Source organism: Amblyraja radiata, chromosome 2 (genome assembly GCF_010909765.2).
Source record: "Amblyraja radiata isolate CabotCenter1 chromosome 2, sAmbRad1.1.pri, whole genome shotgun sequence".
Classification (NCBI taxonomy): Eukaryota; Metazoa; Chordata; class Chondrichthyes; order Rajiformes; family Rajidae; genus Amblyraja; species Amblyraja radiata.
Window position 1 is genome coordinate 22,800,298 of NC_045957.1, and position 19,574 is coordinate 22,819,871.

The 19,574-nt window shown below is 39.8% G+C and overlaps 2 protein-coding genes across 4 annotated transcripts in view; one reads left to right on the forward strand and one right to left on the reverse strand.

Moving 5' to 3' along the window:
* The window catches only part of erp44 (endoplasmic reticulum protein 44), a 75,035-nt gene extending 56,635 nt beyond the window's left edge, over positions 1-18,400 (forward strand). Inside the window, exons 7-12 of the mRNA XM_033043076.1 lie at positions 6,594-6,651; positions 6,844-6,960; positions 8,486-8,597; positions 10,710-10,851; positions 14,993-15,095; positions 17,773-18,400. Coding sequence (XP_032898967.1) covers positions 6,594-6,651; positions 6,844-6,960; positions 8,486-8,597; positions 10,710-10,851; positions 14,993-15,095; positions 17,773-17,877 — 637 coding nt within the window. The 3' untranslated portion in view covers positions 17,878-18,400. The remainder of the gene's footprint in view (positions 1-6,593; positions 6,652-6,843; positions 6,961-8,485; positions 8,598-10,709; positions 10,852-14,992; positions 15,096-17,772) is intronic.
* A 65-nt stretch (positions 18,401-18,465) lies between these two features.
* Positions 18,466-19,574, reverse strand: part of stx17 (syntaxin 17) — a 56,509-nt gene continuing 55,400 nt past the window's right edge. For 2 of the 3 annotated variants that reach the window (XM_033043088.1, XM_033043097.1), the window contains exons 8-9: positions 19,293-19,379; positions 18,472-18,938 (exon numbers count right to left, since the gene is read on the reverse strand). In XM_033043088.1, the coding sequence (XP_032898979.1) occupies positions 18,690-18,938; positions 19,293-19,379 (336 nt within the window). In that variant the 3' untranslated portion in view covers positions 18,472-18,689. Of the gene's footprint in view, positions 18,939-19,292; positions 19,412-19,574 lie in introns of all 3 variants that reach the window. The other variant, XM_033043105.1, reaches the window with a different exon arrangement.

Sequence of the window (19,574 nt, forward strand, 5' to 3'; positions counted from 1 at the left end):
TTTAGTGTAGTATGATAAGATTCACTGCGCTGAAATATCGCGTACTTTGGTTTATACAATGACATGAGAAAAGATATTCTTAAAGCATATTATGTGACAAGAATGTAAATGAATTCTGAAGCAACCTATTCAGTACACACAGCAAAAAGATAATTTATTCTCTCAACTTGTTTAAAACAATCAGTGAAATTCCAAATTTTGTGGAGAAAATATTATACAGACAAATATGAATTACAGATGTAGTGATCAATGTCAGTCTGACTATATCCGCTTAAAAAGAGAACAGACAGTTGAATATGCTGTTATCAGGCACGGGTTAAGCATTTGAATAAATAATGATTCAAATAAAAGCTTGCATCTCTTCAAGCTACATAGACACAGTGGGATTTGTGACAACTAATAATGCTCTTCACTTAACTGATAATTAAGTGTTGTTTGCAGCTGTTGTACACTTATCAAGAGCAAAAATTGGACTGTTTTTGTCAGGAAAATAACTTGCTTAACATATAATCCTGTAATATGACATGCGAATTTACATAGGGGTTGCCAGCATATGTCACACAGTAATACCTAAGGAATTGTGCTCTCTCAGCCGTGTTATGACAGATACTGAGCCTGCCTTTAAAAATCATCAGGATACCTCTGTGCAAAAAGTAGTATCCATATCAGTGCAGCACTGATATTATTTGTACTCTGTGTATTTATAAACACTCCCATGCGATTTATTGTAAATTGTATTATAAAATGAAGTTGCAGGGTGAGAAAATATATTTTTAAAAGAATTTCAATTTGCATTTCTGAGCTTTTATATTCTGTGGGAAGAGTCCATAAATAATGATGCAGGAAGCCATTCGCCAGTTTCACCCTCTCAATACTGTCTTCATGCATCACTGGATAAATATACCTCGTGCTCCCGATTGTACTTTGTTTTCATGGAAATGGCATTAGTGCCCTCCTATTTCAGCTTTATTCTGGTAATTTATCAGTCTTAGAATGGATTGAATTAGATTGCTCTAAGATCATTAGAAAATTTAACCTTGATGAGGCCATTTGGAGTTTCATGTCTGCTCTGTTGATCACTAAGATCTTGGATGGTCTTTTGCACCAGTGCCACTTTCCTGCATTAATCCCATATCCTTTGATACTTTATAGCATCAACAATGATTATTTTGTATTTTTCATTTGTTTTTGCTAAGACAAATGTGGTTTTAATAGTGAAAATATAAAATAGCTTCTACACTAAAGTTGTATTTAAGTCGAGTTAAAGATGCTCACTGCTGTTAAAAGGAGTGATTCTAAATAAGCCTTTGTCGCAATATTTTTCAACTAGGTTAAAAGGGTTTAGGTATAGAGAGAAACTGTTAAACTGTTTAGACTGTTAAAAGCACTGCTATGGATAGTGGAGCAAAGTCAGGGAAGTTCACAAGAATGGGGAAAGAGTTTAAGAGGTGGTCTGGCATTGGAGGCGGTTCCACGCGAGGTTATAGGGAAAGGCAAAGAGAAATACGTACTCAAGCGTAATTGGGTTTAAACGCAAGTGTGGGTGGATAAGGTCAATGCGAATTAGCACCAGAAAGCTACCCGACCTGGACATCCTCCTCTGCCTTTTATAAGACCGTGGCTGGTTTCAACTCCATATACTATTTGTGATAACTCTTCATCCCCAATATCTATATACCTCAGCTTTAATACTCAAGGTTTCTGCTTCAATCAATCTATGGGAAAGGAAGTTCCAAAGACCAACCCTTTGTGAAAGAAACTTGTCCTAAATAGGCGATCTTTTAATTTTAAATAATTTTAGGTTTTCCCACAGAAGGAAACGTCCTCTCCACATCCCAAAAATGTGTTTTCTAAAGAAAAACCTGAACTATAAATCTAGAGAACTGTCACTGGAGAAGAATGCCTAATACCATTGAAGACTCGTGGCAGATAAAGGGAAAAGTGAAGTTAGAAATGCTCACTGTAGGAGAGATAATTCAAAATAAGCATTTGTCACGATGGTGGAACTTAAAGTTTGATCTTTGACTTTTTGGTTTTGGCTCCTTTTGGGTTTTAGTTCTTCAACATGTATCTGGATGCTGCAAAAACCTGAAATAAAAACAAAGTGCTGAAGATACTTAGTGGGTCTGGTAGCATCTGTGATGATAGGCACTGAATATATGCAGCATTTTTTTTGTTTTTAATCGATAGTTTAAATAATATTAGTGTGTAAAATATCGAGAGGTTTACAGAACTGAGATTGTATAAATCTTGAAAAATCAAAAAAACAGAAGACTGAAGATGGCCCTAGTACACGTGTTTAAAGTTATGAATGGTATTGGTAAAAGTAGTTTTGTTCTGGGGGGGATACTCTCCAGAGGGTGATAAAAACTGCCCAGGGTATCATTGGACTCCCCCTGCCCACTCTGGAGGACATTTACCACTCCAGATGCCGCAGCAGGACCTGCAATATCGTGAAAGACATTACACATCCTTGTCACCACCTTTTCACACTGCTGCCCTCAGGAAAAAGGTACAGGTCGCTAAAGTCACGCACTGCCAGACTCAAGAACAGCTTTTACCCATCAGCAATCTTGGAACTGAACTCTGTCTCGGGAACGGGTTATGGGGAAGGAGGGGGGGTGGGAGACAGTGTTAATTTATGTAAATGTGAATCCATGGGTGGGTTTGGGGAGGGAGGGAGTGTAAAAAGTATGAGAATGTGAATGTTTGAAGTTCTTTTAAATGGAGAGACACAGTAATCTCGTTGTATGTGACACATGCAATGACAATAAAGCATTCTGATTCTGATTCTGATTCTGATACCCAAAATCTCAAACCTCTGCAAATAAATCCTGGAGTAGATTTGGGCAAAAACACAGTAAGTGGTCAGATGTGGAACTTGCTACCACAAGGAATAGCAGAAGCTAAAATAAGTAACATTTGGGGAAGTCAGAAAAGCACGTGCAGAAAGGAACAGAGGAATATACAATTGAGACTAGATCTGAAGGAGGCACGTGTGGAGCTTGAATCCATCTTTGTGCAAACCATGCATCAGAACAGCTTGGTTCAGATGACTTTAAATGCTAAATAATACAACCTAGCACCTGATGCACGGGTAGACACAAAATGCCCGAGTAACTCAGCAAAACAGCCAGCATCACTGGAGAGAGGGAATGGGTGATGTTTCGGGTCGAGACCCTTCTTCAGTCTGGCATTTTGTGGCATTTGTGTCTACCTTCGATTTAAACCAGCATCTGCAGTTCTTTCCAACACCTGGTGCACTGGGATTGGCCTTCACTGTCACAGATTGTTTGCTTAGTTGTGCATCTCCACCGTTAAGATTCCCTGAGCAGACTGTCAAAGAGTTTTGGCAGAATCCCTTGTCATCAGCAGTCCCAATTTAGCACCAAGACCTTGCTTAGTTGGTGAGAGGGTTCTCCCAATCGAAGTTGGAGTTTCCATCCCACTATATGTTGCTCTCGGGGTGGATGTGATGCACATAATATGACCATCCGCCTTCATATGGACTGTCTGTTTGCCAAGAAGATCCGTAAAGGAAAGCAGTGGTCTCTGTCAAGCTTTGTCGTGTGCAGCTGCAGAAAGGACTGTGTTCTGTAGGCTGTTCACAGGGACATACAGAGACTGTGTAGGAAGGGACTGCAGATGCTGGTTTACACTGAAGATAGACACAAAATGCTGGAGTAATTCAGCAGCATCTGTGGGTCACATTTTGGGTCTGACCCAAAACGTCACCCATTCTTTCTCTCCAGAGATGCTGCCTGTCCCGCAGAGTTACTCCAGCATTTTGTGACAAACATCAACTGCCGCTGGAAGATCATCAACTCAAGGAAAGATACACTTATAAACCCTGAGGTTTATTGGCCTTTTAGATGTCCGTGAATTAATGTTGCCGACTGGCAAGTTCCCACTTGCAGGATTATGTGCTGAGGGATGTGATAATGTCTCATACACCCACAATAGCAGCTCTGAGAAGAAAGACCATATTGGGGTTCCAGCCACCTTGGACTTTCAAATCCTCTTGGATCAAACGATGAATGACATGCAACTGCTCTCTATCTCTCTCCGCCATTGCTAAGGCTGTGTTTTGGGATATGTTGTTTGACTAATGGCAGTAGTAAATGTTGTGTCAGGCAGCATCCAAAGAGAAACAATTAAAGATCACGGACTATAATTGATTATAATTGACAAGCGATAGAGATGAAACTGGTGCAGAGTCTGTAACATGAAGGTGGCAAAGAAAGAATATGTCTGCAAACGAACAGAAGGAAGGACAGGATAAATGATGAAAGACAATAGTACAAGGTGAAAGATGGCAGCAATGATACCAGACAAGGACAAGTCTTGCATTGCCTCCACTTGTATAGGAAACTAATGAAGGAAAGTACAGGTCTGTTTAGGCTGATTCAGTGGTTCAGGGGATCGCAGAGGTACCTTAACTATGCTGGGAGAGGGGGGGGAATAGATATTTAATGGTGACCTCATTGGAAGTGTAGTTATCACAGAACTTGATCAATGAGTGTTGAAGCTGGTGGGACACAATCTAGTTGGCGACAGTCCCATGTTGATTAGCCATCTTATAAATAAATACATTGATTGTCCCTTTTAGGATTGTTGCCATGTCGTATCTGAGTTTAATAATTCGGTCAACACATGTTCAAAGACTGATATCTTCAAATCCGTGATTATGTGAAAACGTACACACAAGACTCGTTTTATGGGTCCAGATATAGTAGACGATTGTTTGAATAGACATGCCGACACAAGTAAATTAATATCTTACATTTATAACACTCTCTTAAATGTGGATATCCCACCTTCTGAGATGTATAGGCGAGCATGGGAAGACGAGTTGGTTTATTAATTTCAAAAGATATATGGGAGGAAAGCCTAATTTACATACTACTGCTCTCTCAATGTCAGGCACTCCCTGCAATACTACTAAAATACTGCACAGGCTATACTATTCAAAGACTAAATTGAATAAGATCTTCCCAACTGTCTCCCCTATCTGTGATAAATGCCACCTCCAAGAAGCGACCTTAACCCATTCCTTTGCATCCTGTATAAAGATATAAAAATTCTGGATGGGAATATTCGATATTTTCTCTAAAACACTTAAAATTAAGTATTCAGATACAAAACTAATAACTTTTGGTATGTCAGAGGCCTGTTCTAAGTTAACGATACTTCAAAGATGCTTCCTTGACTACGGCCTAATAACTGCGAAAAAACTCTTACTGAAATTCTGGAAAAAGACAACAGTTCCCACAGTGAAGATGTGGATTACTGACATGTCCAAGACATTACATTTAGAAAACATAGGTTTGTTTTGGCTGAAAAAGCAGACCAATTCTTCAAAACATTCTTTGGTAGTTTAGGGGTCTTTTCTTCTCTCTCTCTTTTGCATTTTTCTTCTTTTTCTTCATTCTTTCCTTTATTCTCTTTTTTTGATTTATGTATTAATGTTAAAAATGAAGCTGTACGAAATTTGTATAACTTTCATGTCGATTGCTTTATTCTTGTACAATTGCCTCTAATAATATAAAATTCCCCCAAAAAAATACCCAATGACTTGGCTTCCACAGCCGTCTGTGGCAATGAATTCCACCTGGCCCCTTGATGAGCCTGTCCCTTGTGAAGGCTTGTGACCTCTCAAATCGTAGTCTCCCATCAGAGCAGACTGACGTACCCTAGTTTCCTCGCCTTCCATTGCCTTTCCCTGTTTTAGCTCATCTTCACGTCATCCTCACTGTACCACTGTTGCTGCAGAGTGTGTTTTCTTTTATGAGCCCCGCTAGTTTCCAGCAGTCGGCACAGCAAAGTCATAGCAGCCGTGAACTCTGTACGCAGCAACTGTCAGGAAAAGCACAAGTATAGTTTTTGCAGGGGTTTCCACATAAAAATCACCCTAATGTTTATCTAAACTTAGTTTCTGCCATTTCCATGATTTATTTTCGATTGGGTGCCATCACTAACATTGCACCTGTTTAGCAAATGTTCAAAACAGAATGAATTCCACATGTGAGACAATTCAGTTTAAATTGTGGGCTGTATCGCTCTCAGCAGAACTCTGCACCTTCATACAGTGTCCCAGAAATTCAGCAGAATGATGCTCGGAACGTGACACTTTGTTTTCTGAAAGAAAACCAAAGAAGTGTTATTTGTAAGGAAATCAGAAATGATTAAAAAATCTTTTATAGGATTTGGTGAGGTGAATGAGGAATATTTGTTTTCAGTGTAATTACTGTAATGGGTGGCCATAACTGTCTCACTTTGAAATGAACGAAGCTGTTAGGTTTTTTAACCTCATAGTTATTAGGATGTGGATTAACCTACCCACAAACTAGGGGTTCATAATTTATAATTTTAGAAGGGAAATGGGTAAATATTTGTCAATTACCTTTAGTCCCTTAAACCCTAAGCATCTATCTCCTTGAAGGGTCAGGGAGATAGATTGGACACTGCCGTACAGGGGATAATTCATTTGTTCACTACACGTTACCCGTGACTAATTCTAAGTAAAGCACTACTTGCTTTGAACTACTGTGCATGATATATGTCCTGATTGCTCTAATTCGTTTTTGTTTTAGGAGCGTTGCAAAACCAGAGAGGTATAGTGGAGACAACATAATTTACAAGCCACTTGGGGTATGTTCATAACTCACTTTGTCAGTAATTACTCTTAGTACGCAATTTATGTTCACCACAAAATTCACCCTTTTCTTCATATTTTGATAAACATTAAGATGGAGTTTCTTGCAGCTGTGACACGGTTGAATGTTTCAGTATAACACTTTATTTTTTTCTAATTTCATGTCCACATGTTACTCTGTTCTGTAGATGAATACGCCTGATATGGTATACTTAGGTTCGTTAACCAACTTTGACCTGGCATTTGCCTGGACTCAGGATAAATGTGTTCCACTGGTTAGAGAAATAACGTTTGAGAATGGAGAGGTAAGCATGGATTTAATCTGCATGTATAGGACTTCAACAAAATATCGACTTTGGTTTAAGTTTAAATTTCAGCGGGATTCATTGCTTAGCCCAAAGAACACTATATTTGGGCATATTTTTTTTAACTTTAAGGGCAAACCATCCACCTTATTATGAATATGCATCAAAGTTACCGTAACTTGTATCTTTTTTAAACTGCTCTTTTGATAATCTCTTGAAAAGCCAGCAAGCATGGTCACAAGGTAGTTCACATTTGATTAGTTTCACAATGGTACCAATCCAGATGTAACGATGCAATAACGAGTGTTGCCCATGTTCAACTAATATTTCGGAAATATATTTCCTCTTTGCTCTCAAATAGTGAATGTTATAATTCTATCCTTCCACCATTCAATATGTCTTTCAAGATTGGAGAGGAGTAGCCTAGAACTGGGTCACATTTTCAAAATAAGGTATTAGTCATACCTTTCTTCATCCAGGCAATGATGAATGAGGATATTTAGGATGGAATTTTCTTTTTTGGATATCACCGGATCTGTGATCAGTACGGGACAGTGGCACTTGAAATAAGAGATCAATGTTATCTTATTAAATGGTGCAACTGGCATGAAGGCAAATGGTACATTTCTGCTTTTATTTCTTGTATTTTTATCATGGCCAGGAATGACTACAGACATATTTTACAACAGTAAGACTGCAGACATATTTTAAAACATTTTACAGTAATGACTTGCTGGCAATCACTCCATTTGTAGAATGTACGGAAAAGCTCTCACAATGTATACTGTGAATAACAATCCTTTTCAAATGAATAATACAAATGGCAACTGTACTCAGTAATAAATATTTGGAAGAATCTTCCACACATTCGCTGGTTGAAAATGCAATTGGTTTTCTTAACAATATGGCTAAGGTAGAAGTGGGGGGTAACCCCACTGACTAAATGTTCTTGCTTTGGGCTTTCATTATAAAGTCTTGCTTGTTTTAATAGCTGTCAAAATAGAATAGCTGTCCAAAGCGAGTACAAGACTCGGCTTGTACTCGCTAGAATTTAGAAGATTGAGGGGGGATCTTATAGAAACTTACAAAATTCTTAAGGGGTTGGACAGGCTAGATGCAGGAAGATTGTTCCCGATGTTGGGGAAGTCCAGAACAAGGGGTCACAGTTTAAGGATAAGGGGGAAATCTTTTAGGACCGAGATAAGAAAAACATTTTTCACACAGAGAGTGGTGAATCTCTGGAATTCTCTGCCACAGAAGGTAGTTGAGGCCAGTTCATTGGCTATATTTAAGAGGGAGTTAGATGTGGCCCTTGTGGCTAAACGGATCGGGGGTATGGAGAGAAGGCAGGTACAGGATACTGAGTTGGATGATCAGCCATGATCATATTGAATGGCGGTGCAGGCTCGAAGGGCCGAATGGCCTACTCCTGCACCTAATTTCTATGTTTCTAACTGATCTTAAATGCATTTGAGGACTGATTATTTTAGACTGAATATTCTTAATGATTTATTTTACATTTTAGGAGTTGACGGAAGAGGGCCTGCCATTCCTCATTCTGTTCCACATGAAAGAGGACAATGAAAGCCTGGAAAAATTCCAGCATGAAACTGCACGTCAGTTGATCAGTGAAAAAGGTGATTCTGCGGTACTACTTAATTAATTTCTCTGACTACATACGGTATATTTAATTACTTGGTTAAATCTGTAAACCATATGTTCACTTAAGCAATGATTGCCCCAACCACATGGCAGCTTAAAAATATAAAACCTCTGAAGCCCCTCTTTGGATCATTATCATACAAACTTTAACACCAGAAGTTAATTGAAATGATCAAATGCATGGTCAGAGATGGATCCAGGGGAATATTTCCACGGAGAAAGTAGGTGGAGAGGCAGAATTTTTAAAGAGAAACTTCCAGAATTTAAACTTCAGCAGCTGGGCACATCAGCCATTTCTGAGGCAATTAAAACTGGTAGTGCTCAATAGGTCAGAATGACAAGTGGAATAACAAGCAGGATTTTAGAGATAGAATGGATTAAGGGCAACATCACAAAGCAAGGAAGAGAATTTGCTTGTCAATGTCATCACCATTTCCAGCGCCTCTTCCTTTTCTGGATTTCTCTGGGAGGCTATTCATTGACCTTAACTGCAAACTCACTGATTCCCAACGCTACCTCCCTCATCCTGTCACTTGTAAGGATGCCATCCTTTTCTCCCAATTTCTTCATTTCAGCCGCATCTACTTTCAAGACGCACCCTTGCATTCCAAGACATATTGAATGTCATCCTTTTACAGAGCTGCCAAGTAGTTCTGATTTTCCATATTTTGTACGGAAATGCGATTAGAATACTGATGTACGGTTTTGTGTGGTTAAATACAGATTTTAAATACGGAGTTCAGTTCAGTCTAAAGAAGGGTCTCAACCAGAAATGTCACCCATTCCTTTTCTCCAGAGTCGCTGCCTGTCTGCTCCAGGTTTAAACAGAGTGCTGTCAGTTTAACGCGTAGGAATTTTAACGAAGAGTTGTGTGTTCTAAATATAGTGCTACCGGCTGGAGCGCTGTGGGCTTTAAACATAGCGCTATGGCCACAGCTCTATGGGTCACAGACTGTTCAGGAAAATTCTCGCATAACAACGAGTCTTTGGAATTCTCTTTCTCAGTGGAAGTTGAGCCTTTGATTATTTTTCAGGCAGTGGTAGAATTCTGAATAAGCCTAGTGGTGAAAGGTTACCAGTGGGATTGCAGTTACATTGGGATTGGCCTTGATTTTACAGAACGGTGAGTGGGCTCAAGGGGGAGAGAGGGAGGGGTGGAGAGAGGGAGAGGATGGAGAGGAGAGGGGAGGGAGAAGGAGGGAGAGGGAGAGAAAAAGGGAGTGAGGGAGAAAAAAGGAAGGGGGGGAGGACGAGAGAGGAAGGGTGGGAGGGAAAGAGGAGAGGGAGGAAGGGAGGAAGAGAGGGAGAGAGGAAGGAGGGAGAGAGAGAGAGAGAGGGAAGGAGATGGCTTCTACATCATCATCTGGTGCTAAAAGCAGGAAACAGCCGTTCAAACAGCAGTATACAAAGAGATGGCAATGAATGCACTGTCAAGTAAGGTGCGTAGAAGACACGTCAATTGGTAGCAAAGTTATGCATTCTTGTACTCTTACATGGGTATGACTGCACATAAAAAATAATTTTCCTTTTCAGCAAAATGATTTCCTCAGCAAAATACTGGAATGCTCTGACAAAACTTGGCAGCTCTGCTTTTAAGGAAATATTGCTTATCTTCTCCTGTGTTTGATAGAGCTCTCTCTCTTCATGAATGAAAAATATTGGAATTAAAAGATTCCATATAAAAAATAAAGGTAGAAAAATCATTGCACCATTAGAAAAATCAAAGGCACCATTATCCAAGCTAAACTTTACAGCCCCGGCTACTAATTGAGATCATATGCCATTCTTTTTACTTTATGAAAACATTGTATCAGTTTTTTTGCTTATTTACATTTTTTTTGTCGTGCGGCCCTTCTTTAGACTGATTGTAGTAAGGAGACGTGGTCTCTTTGAAGAAGGGTCCCGACCCAAAACATCACCTATCTATTTTCTGCAGAGATGCTGCCTGGCCCGCTGAGTTACTCCAGCATTTTGTGTCTAGCTTTTATTGGAATGTTTAAATGAATATCATCTGACTGTCAATGCACTGTTAGTTCAACTAAAGAACCTCAATGTTTACGATGTTAACCCATGATTAAATCATCCAGGTACAATAAACTTCCTACATGCTGACTGTGACAAGTTTCGTCATCCTCTCCTGCATATACACAAGACGCCAGAAGACTGTCCAGTTATCGCTATTGACAGTTTTAGGCATATGTATGTCTTTCCAGATTATAAAGACATAGCGTAAGTATAACTTTTCCTTGTGCAACCTAATATGTTGAGGAAACATATTCACTGGTGCTTCTCAATGTCTTGCAGATCTTAAGTATCATTGCTCAATTACAATATTACATTTTGGTTTACAATCCCTGTTATCCCATGACTGCAAAAAAAAATAATTTCCAAATTCACTATTTCCCAGGGTGGAAATGTCAAAAAATAGAGGGCATGGCCTTAACATCAAAGGGGCAACGTTTAAAGGTGAGGTGTGATTTAAGAGCTTTTTGGATAGGCACATGGATGTGCAGTGGATGGAGGGGCATGGATCATGTGCAGGAAGAGGAGATTAGTTTGATTTACACTCTGTTTGGAACAGACATTGTGGGCGACAGTCTATGTTAAGGTAGTTCAGCTAATGGAAATTCACCCTTACAGAAGTCACAAATCACTCAAAATATCTGGGATTTTTAATAAAAATGTGTTCTTCCAAAATTAACATGGAAACATCGTAAATAGAAGCCAATTGTTTTCAACTCTCATCGCTTGATGCAAGTGCAGAAGGCCTGGTTTTGTGTTATGCAAGGTCACAATATGAATTTCAATTTGCAACTTCCCCTCCCTCAGGTAATGCGAGTGTCTATTTAATTGGAGAAATTGAACTCGGACTGGGTGACAGTTTTGCAGAATGCTTTCATTCTGTTCACAAGAGTGACCCTGAATTTCCAGCTGCCTGTCTCTTTAATTCTCAATCCCAGTCGCATTCTTATCTGTCTTTGGTCTCTTGCAAAGTTTCGATGAAACTCAATGTAACCTTGAGGGCTTTTAATACATCATGATGTTGCACTTTATAATGACTTTGTTCGGAGTATTGCGTGTTGTTGTGGTTGCCCCATCAGATGAACGATATGTAGGCTTTGGAGAGGGTTTAGGAGAGTTTTACCAGAATGCTGCCTCAATAAGAGGGTATTAGCTACAAGAAGAGATTGGACAAACATGGAATGTTATCTCTGGGGATTTGCAGGGTGAAGGGAGACCTGCTAAAAGTGTATAAGATTATGTGAGGCATGGATAGGTTAGGCAATCAGAACTTTATCCCAGGGTGAAAATGCCAAAAACTAGAGGCCATAGCTTCAAGGTGAAAGGGGCAAGGTTTAAAGGAGGAATGTGGGGCATTTTATTTTATATAGAGTCGTGGGTTGTCTGGGGGGGGAAGGTGGAGGCATTTACAATAATTGTGTTTAAAAGGCTTTTCGATAGCTACGTGGACATGCAAGGAATGGAGTGTATTGGACCATGTGCAGGCAGAGGAGATTAGTTTATTTTGGCATCATGTTCAATACACACATTGTGCCCAAAGGGTCAGTTCCTGCACGGTATGGTCCTTAAAGGTATCTCATCTTGTATCTATCACACTACAGCCCTCAGGACTGAACACTGAATTGAACAATTTCAGATTACCAGACTTTCGAGTTTGGGTTAGATCTGAGGTAAAATCATCGACCTGTAACACAAACTGTTTTTCTATCCATAGAAGCTGTCTGACTGCCTCGGCATTCCCAGCACTGCTTTTTATTTCAGTGTTCCATCAACTATTGTTTTCTGGTAAATTCTATTCATAGTTCCAGTCTTGCTTTTATCTTTTGTATTTATTTCCATCCCTCCATTCCAATTTCCCCCAGGCAGATAAACAAGTGATCAACACACTCTCTCAGCCAACAGCAATTGGTGCATCATACATCTTTCTTTGATCACAGACATTCTCTTTGTACTCTCCATCTCTTTCCACATCTTGAAAGCATAAAACAAGACTGTTTTCTAACTTTTTCTTTCTCTGAAGGGAGATTGTTCGAATGGAACACTAACTCTTTCTCTCTCCAACGGTTATTTGCAGCATTTTCTTCATTGCAGATGCTGGAGATCTGAAATATGTAAAATAAAACAAAACATGCTGAAAATGCTCAGCTGGTGAAGTAGCATCTTTGGAGAATCCGGTTGCAATGAAAGGTCATCATCCTGAAATTTTAACTCTGTCTCTACTTCCAGAGAAGTCACCAGACCTGCATTTTCCATTTTTATTCCATCTTCACTGTGTTTACTTTCGGCATGCTATGTAACGCACGGGTGACTTCAGAAACTTTTTTATATTTAATTGAATCGTTAGCAACTTTTTCTGTGACTTTTCTAATGGCAATGTTAGGTATAAGTCATCTCCCTATTTACACCTCATCCAGATCGAGCAGAGCTTTATTCACTCACCCTTACCTCCCTCATTCATTGGCACCAATAACACTTGACACTTAAAAATAAAGACAAGTGTGCTGGAAAAACTCTGCTAATCAGGCAGCATCTCTGGAGACCATGAATATGTGATGTTTCAGATCTGGGCCCTTCATACTGATTGTGATGGTGTGGTGGAGGGGGATGGCAGAGTGCTGGAAAGATAGAGGGGCAAGACAAAGCCTGGCGTGTTATACGTGGATACAGGTGAGGGGGAGGGGCAGGTTTGACAGGCAGGTGGTTGGACGAAGACCAGCGATGAAAAGACAGTGGCGCAGCGGTAGAGTTGCTGCCTTACAGCGCTTGCAGAGCCAGAGACCTGGGTTTGATCACGACTACGGGTGCTATCTGTACGGAGTTTGTACGTTCTCCCCATGACCCCATGGGTTTTCTCGGAGATCTTCGGTTTCCTCCCACATTCCAAAGACATACAGGTTTTTAGGTTAATTTACTTGGTATAAGTATAAATTGTCCCTAATGTGTGTAGGATAGTGTAAGTGTGCGGGGGTCGCTGGTTGGTGCGGGCTTAGGTGAGCCGAATGCTGTATCTCTAAACTAAACAGAACAAAAGGTGTGCGATAGGATAGCAGTGTGAATTGGAAGCCAGAGGAAGGAATATAGGTGGGAGGGGTATGGGAGAAATGGGCATGCTTCATTTAAAACACAACCTAACGTTTCCTCGTCCTTTCAGAATATAATTGATGTGAAATGTTATTGTATTGAACTCCACTAATGCTACATTAAATATTTGGGTCAATATATACTATGATATTCAAGTCGTCAAGAGAGTTTATTGTCATGTGTCCCAGATAGGACAATGAAATTCTTGCTTGCTGCAGCACAACAGAGTATTGTAAACAAAAATACAGAACAGTTCAGTTCAATATACACATAAACAAGCAGATAAAGTGCAATAGGCTGTTACAGTTCAGAGTCTGTTTGTTGGCAAGTTAATAGCCTGGTGGCTGTGGGGAAGTTGCTGTTCCTGAACCTGGATGTAGAATTTCAGGCTGTTTTAGGATGTGCGTAAAAATTTACTGCAGTAAGATGCATATTTTTTTTAAGCAATTCCTGTGCCTTCTCATGTGATGTTCAGAACATCCATAAAATACAATTAGTAGCTTAACGGAGTCCCACTGTATAAGATGCATTTTTCAGAGCTGTGGGGCCCAACTAACAGCAGTCCAAGATTGTGGCAAATTTGACATTTTATAGATAAAATTGATCTGCTTTTTAGCACTTTGTAGTAAGTGACAATAGATGATCTAAGATGAAATTTAAATTGATCTTCATGCAGCATTTATCTCTGGTATGAATGCAATTACTCCACACCAGAGGACCATTTGAAAGCATTCAGTCAATACCAACTACCTGACTGGAGTTTGTATTTGTAAACTCGGTGTTCGACACATGCTGCTGGCTTTTTGGGCTGTTACACAGAAAGGCTGTTGCAGGTGCTATGCACTGTGGGAGTTATTATTGGCCCATCAATAGACTGTCATTGCCGTGTGTCCTCAGGGGTGGGGGAAGAAGATTCCTAAAATCCAGGTATCTAGACTGCTGCTCATCTTGTATATCCCTTTCAATTAAATAGCCTCTGACAAACAAAAAAGGATCAATTGAAATTGACTTTTTTTAAAGAGCAAAAGAAAACCGATGGAGGAAATCAGCAGGTCAGGCAGCATCTGTAGAGGAAAATAGACAGATGGCATTTCGGGTCAGGACATTTCTTCAGATGCTGCCCAGATCTGCTGAGTTCCTTTAGCAGTTTCTTTTATTGCTCAAGATTCCATAATCTGCACTCTTGTGTCACTGACTTTTTAATTTATTTCCCTTTTCATGCTCTGTACTTTACACAAATATGTGTCTTTCTTTATTTTAATTTTAGCACCCCAGGTACACTGAAGCAATTTGTATTGGACCTGCACTCTGGCAAATTACACAGGGAATTTCACCATGGTCCAGATCCCACTGATGTAATTCCTGGACAGGTAAGAAATAAATAACTTAAAATATATAAGTAACATTTGTAAGTTTTAAAGTTCCACAGAAATTGGAACTGTAAATATATAATTTTTGTCCAATTTATGCAGAACAGGTTTCCATGAAAAGAAGTTAATCCGGTCTCAGAGCTGTGTAATTATTTAGTAATTAATAAACAGATACAAGTGGCCAAAAGTTATTTGGAGAGAAAACAGCAGTTTTAACAAAATAAATGCAGCAGCCAGGCTAACTTGCATTTATACTTTGTACGGCATCACTTAATTTGTAGAGCACAGAATATTTTGAAATCATTGAAAATACCACAAACCCAGTTGTTAAGTTTAAGACTGATAAAAGGCTTCAATTATGTTAGAACATTGTCATATAATTACCAATTTTAAATAAGAAAATCTTTATTGGCTTATTGCTTTGTAGCCCTTGTTCCTGATGTTGGGGGAGTCCAGAACTAGGGGCCACAGTTTAAGAATAAGGGGTAAGCTATTTAGAACGGAGACGAGGGAACACTTTTTCACACAAAGAGTTGTGAGTCTGTGGAATACTCTGCCTCAGAGGGCGGTGGAGGCAGGTTCTCTGGATACTTCTAAGAGAGCTAGATAGGGCTCTTAAAGATAGCGGAGTCAGGGGATTTGGGGAGAAGGCAGGACCGGGGTACTGATTGGGAATGATCAGCCATGATCACATTGAATGGCGGTGCTGGCTCAAAGGGCTTAATGGCCTACTCCTGCACCTATTGTCTATTGTCAATCTGAATAGAATCAATGTTGGTATTAAACTCACTTCATGTGAAAATACAATATCTCCATGTGAAATTAAAAATATCAGCATGTTTACATAAATAAAAGCTTAATGTATGTGGCCTTTAGCAGTAATTTTGTGGTCTGTCTGCACTCCCTGCAGAAAAATAAACTGTCCTGTGCGATCGGATAACAACTTACAACATTGCTGTTGTCTGAGTAATACCCATTTATCCTAAATTTGTTTTATTTTAGTAGTACTTGTGAGGTTTCTGAGTACTTAGAAGCACATGATAAAATAGGCCGAAGTCAGCATGGTTTTGTGAAAGGGAGATCTCTTGCCTGACAAACCTGTTGGAATTCTTTGAGGAAGTAAATAGCAGGACAGACAAAGGAGTCAGGGGTATGTGGTTTACCTGGATTTTCAGAAGGCCTTTGATAAGGTGCCACAGATGAGGCTGCTAAAGGAGATGAGAGCCCATGGCATCAGAGGGAAGATACTAGCATGTATAGCAGGTTGGCTGCAAGGCAGAAGGGAAAGGGTGACAATAAAGGGGGCTTTGTCTGGTTAGCTGCCAGTGACTAGTGGAGTTCCGCAGGAGCCACTACTCTTCACGTTGTATATCAATGATTTGGATGAAGGAATTGAAGGCTATGTGGCCAGATTTGCAGCTGATATGAAGATAGGTGGAGTGGCAGGTAGTGTAGAAGAAGAATGGACTCTGCAGAAGGGCTTGGCACTTGAGAGATTGGGTTGAGAAGTGACAGATGGAATACAGCGCAGCAAAGTGCAGAGTCATGCATTTTGGTAGTCGGAATGAAAGCGTAGACTATTTTCTAACTGGGGTTTAGAGTTCAGAAATTGGAGGTGCAAAGGGACTTGAGAGTGTTGGTTCAGGGTTCACAAAAAGTTAATTTGCAAGTCTAATCGGTAGTAAGGAAGGCGAATGCATTGCAAGCATGTATTTCAAGGGCTAGAATACAAAAACAGGGATGTAATGCTGAGGCTATATAAGGCACTGGTCAGACTGCATTTGGAGTATTGTGAGCAGTTTTGGGCCCCATATCTGAGGAAGGATGTGCTGGCATTGGAGAGGGTCCAAAGGAGGTTTATGAGAATTATGCCAATTATGCTAGGGATGATTGGGTTAACATATGATGAGCGTTTGACGGCACTGGGCCTGTACTCACTGGAGTTTGGAAGAATGAGGGGGGGAACTCATTGAATCTATCAAACAGTGAAAGGCCTGGAGTGAATGTGGAGAGGATGTCCAGGAGAGTCCAGGATCAGAGGCCATAGCCTCATAATAAAAGGACGTACCTTTAGAAAAGAGATGAGGAGGAATTTATTTTTCGCCAGAGGGTGGTGAATCTGTGGAATTCATTGCCACGGACGGCTGTGGGGGCCAAGTCAATAGATATTTTTAAGCCGGAGATTGGCAGATTCGTGATTAGTAAGGGTGTCGGGTAACGGGGAGAAGGCAGGAGAATGGGGATGAGAAGGACAGATAGGTCAGCCATGAGTAGACTTGATGTGCCGAATGGCCTAATTCTGCTCCTAGAATTTATGGACATGAGCGATTACAACATGGGCAGGGACTATTCAGCCCATTTAGTTGATGTTTATGCTTATTCCTATATTGATGAACGGTTTTAGCCACGTGTATCTTCTAGTCCTTTATTCCTTCATTGAACAACTTAAAAATCAATTAATTACAAAACGCAATTTGTCAAACGCATCTTTTGCAAATCTATCTGTGAAACCTGCCAAGAGACCAATAGGCCCATCATGTAACGATAGCAGGTCATTGATAATGAGGATTTAAATGTCACTAATTTTAGTTGTCTGTATTAAGGTGTCAGACTATTCTATAAAGTTTATTTCTGCCTCAATTCATATGCACACCCTTGTTTTCATTTGAACACCTAGCCAAGTGATGAAGTTGCAAGCAGCCCCCCAGAAAGCTCATTCCAGAAATTGGCTCCAAGTGAACACAGATATACCATTCTCAAGAGAGAGAGAGACGAATTGTAGATCTATGAAGGAACTGTACAAGACCAGAAATCAAAGAGACGGCAGAATACGGCAGAAATACTAAGCCTATATTTTCATAAGTCTGTGTGTACAGTTTTTATTTTGGATAAAACTGAAAATAAATGTAAGGCAAATTGTGGGGTTTTGTTTTCCTTTGCTTTCCTGGCTTGTGAATATGTTGATGTACTGTGGTTATTCATTGTAGTAGATTTTAATAAGATCGTTAAATGTACAAATGCCAGAAAACACCAATTGGTTGGAGATCCTAACTTTTTCTAATAAAAGGCCATATTCTGTATTTGTCAGTGTGGAATTGCCAGGAGTAACTTTGCTACATATTTGCAATGCCCCATTAAAAAGGGAGTCATTTTTGGGGTTCTGTTTCCACATTTTGTTGATTACAGTTTTCTTTAAATGAGGAGCAAGTGTTCATGTACAACTTGCGATGTGGGAGTGGCTTGAGGTGTTACTTTTTGTGTCCATTATCGAGAGAATGCGTTGAACTCTAATTTGAGGAAAAAAATAAAATAAGTGGCCTACCATGATGGGTTGAGAGATTTTGTTGAAGCAATCATTAGACAATTTTCATTCCGATTACTTATTAGATAGTAAATATTTTATTAATGCACCTAAAAATATTTTTTAAAAATCAACATTTAAACATCAACATTTCATAAAGTGTTCAAAACAACTGATCGTCGAATAGGCTGATTGCCTGTTGGATAATGAATATTGTTGACAGTTTACGTTTTGTTTACAAAAAAGTATATAATTTGCTCATTTTTTCTGCAAGAGTCAATGTCTTAGTCAACTCAGCTAGATTTTTTTTCAGCTTTAGTGTTCAGCTCTGGGCAGCTGGAAGAAAGTGCCAGTTCTTGATCTATCTTCTGCTGCCGTTTCTTCAGCAACATTCTGCCTCCTGTGAAGCCCAGTATCCCTCCTCCAACTGCAGCTGCAGCCCCTGCCACTTTGAAGCCTGCCAGGAGACCAATAGGCCCTCCAATCACACCACCAATGAGAGCACCTGCCACAGGCAACATTGCAAGTTTATATTTAGCGGCCTGAAAAATCAATGAGAAACAGATTTAACAAAGACACAAACTAGATTGTCAGTTACTGTGTGATTTCTTGCTGTCTTAAGAGCAGGTCCCAATCCATCAGTGTAAAGTCTTTCTTTAGTGCAGCTGTTCCATGGATGATTACTATGTACAAGGCAGTGCTAGTTGCTTTCACTGCACAAAACCATCACAATACAGATTGATTTTTTTTTTGACAAGCAGTGTGTCACTTCTCCCTTATTTTCTTAATTGCTATTTCCCTCAACATTAGAAAGCCCAGATCAATCAATTGGGTTAATTTTGTGTATTGCTGGCAGGCACTGTGCCATTGATTACACAGCAGGCAGAGATCCCTACCTTCGCCAGGTTCTTGGTTCCCTCTTCAACATTCTCAGCAGCAGTACTGACATGGTCTTCAATGCTGTCAATCTTCTCCTGTTGGGTCTAGATTCAAAGGAATCACACTGGCACTCCAGCTGGGAAGCAGCAGTCAACCAATACATACAATTATAATTCCTATAGTTTTCTGAATCTTTCATCTCTGGTCAATACATGTACAATTTCTTAACAGTATTGCATGGTAAATAGTTAACACAATTTGCTGAACGTTTAAATATTTATCAACAACTCCATGCATTT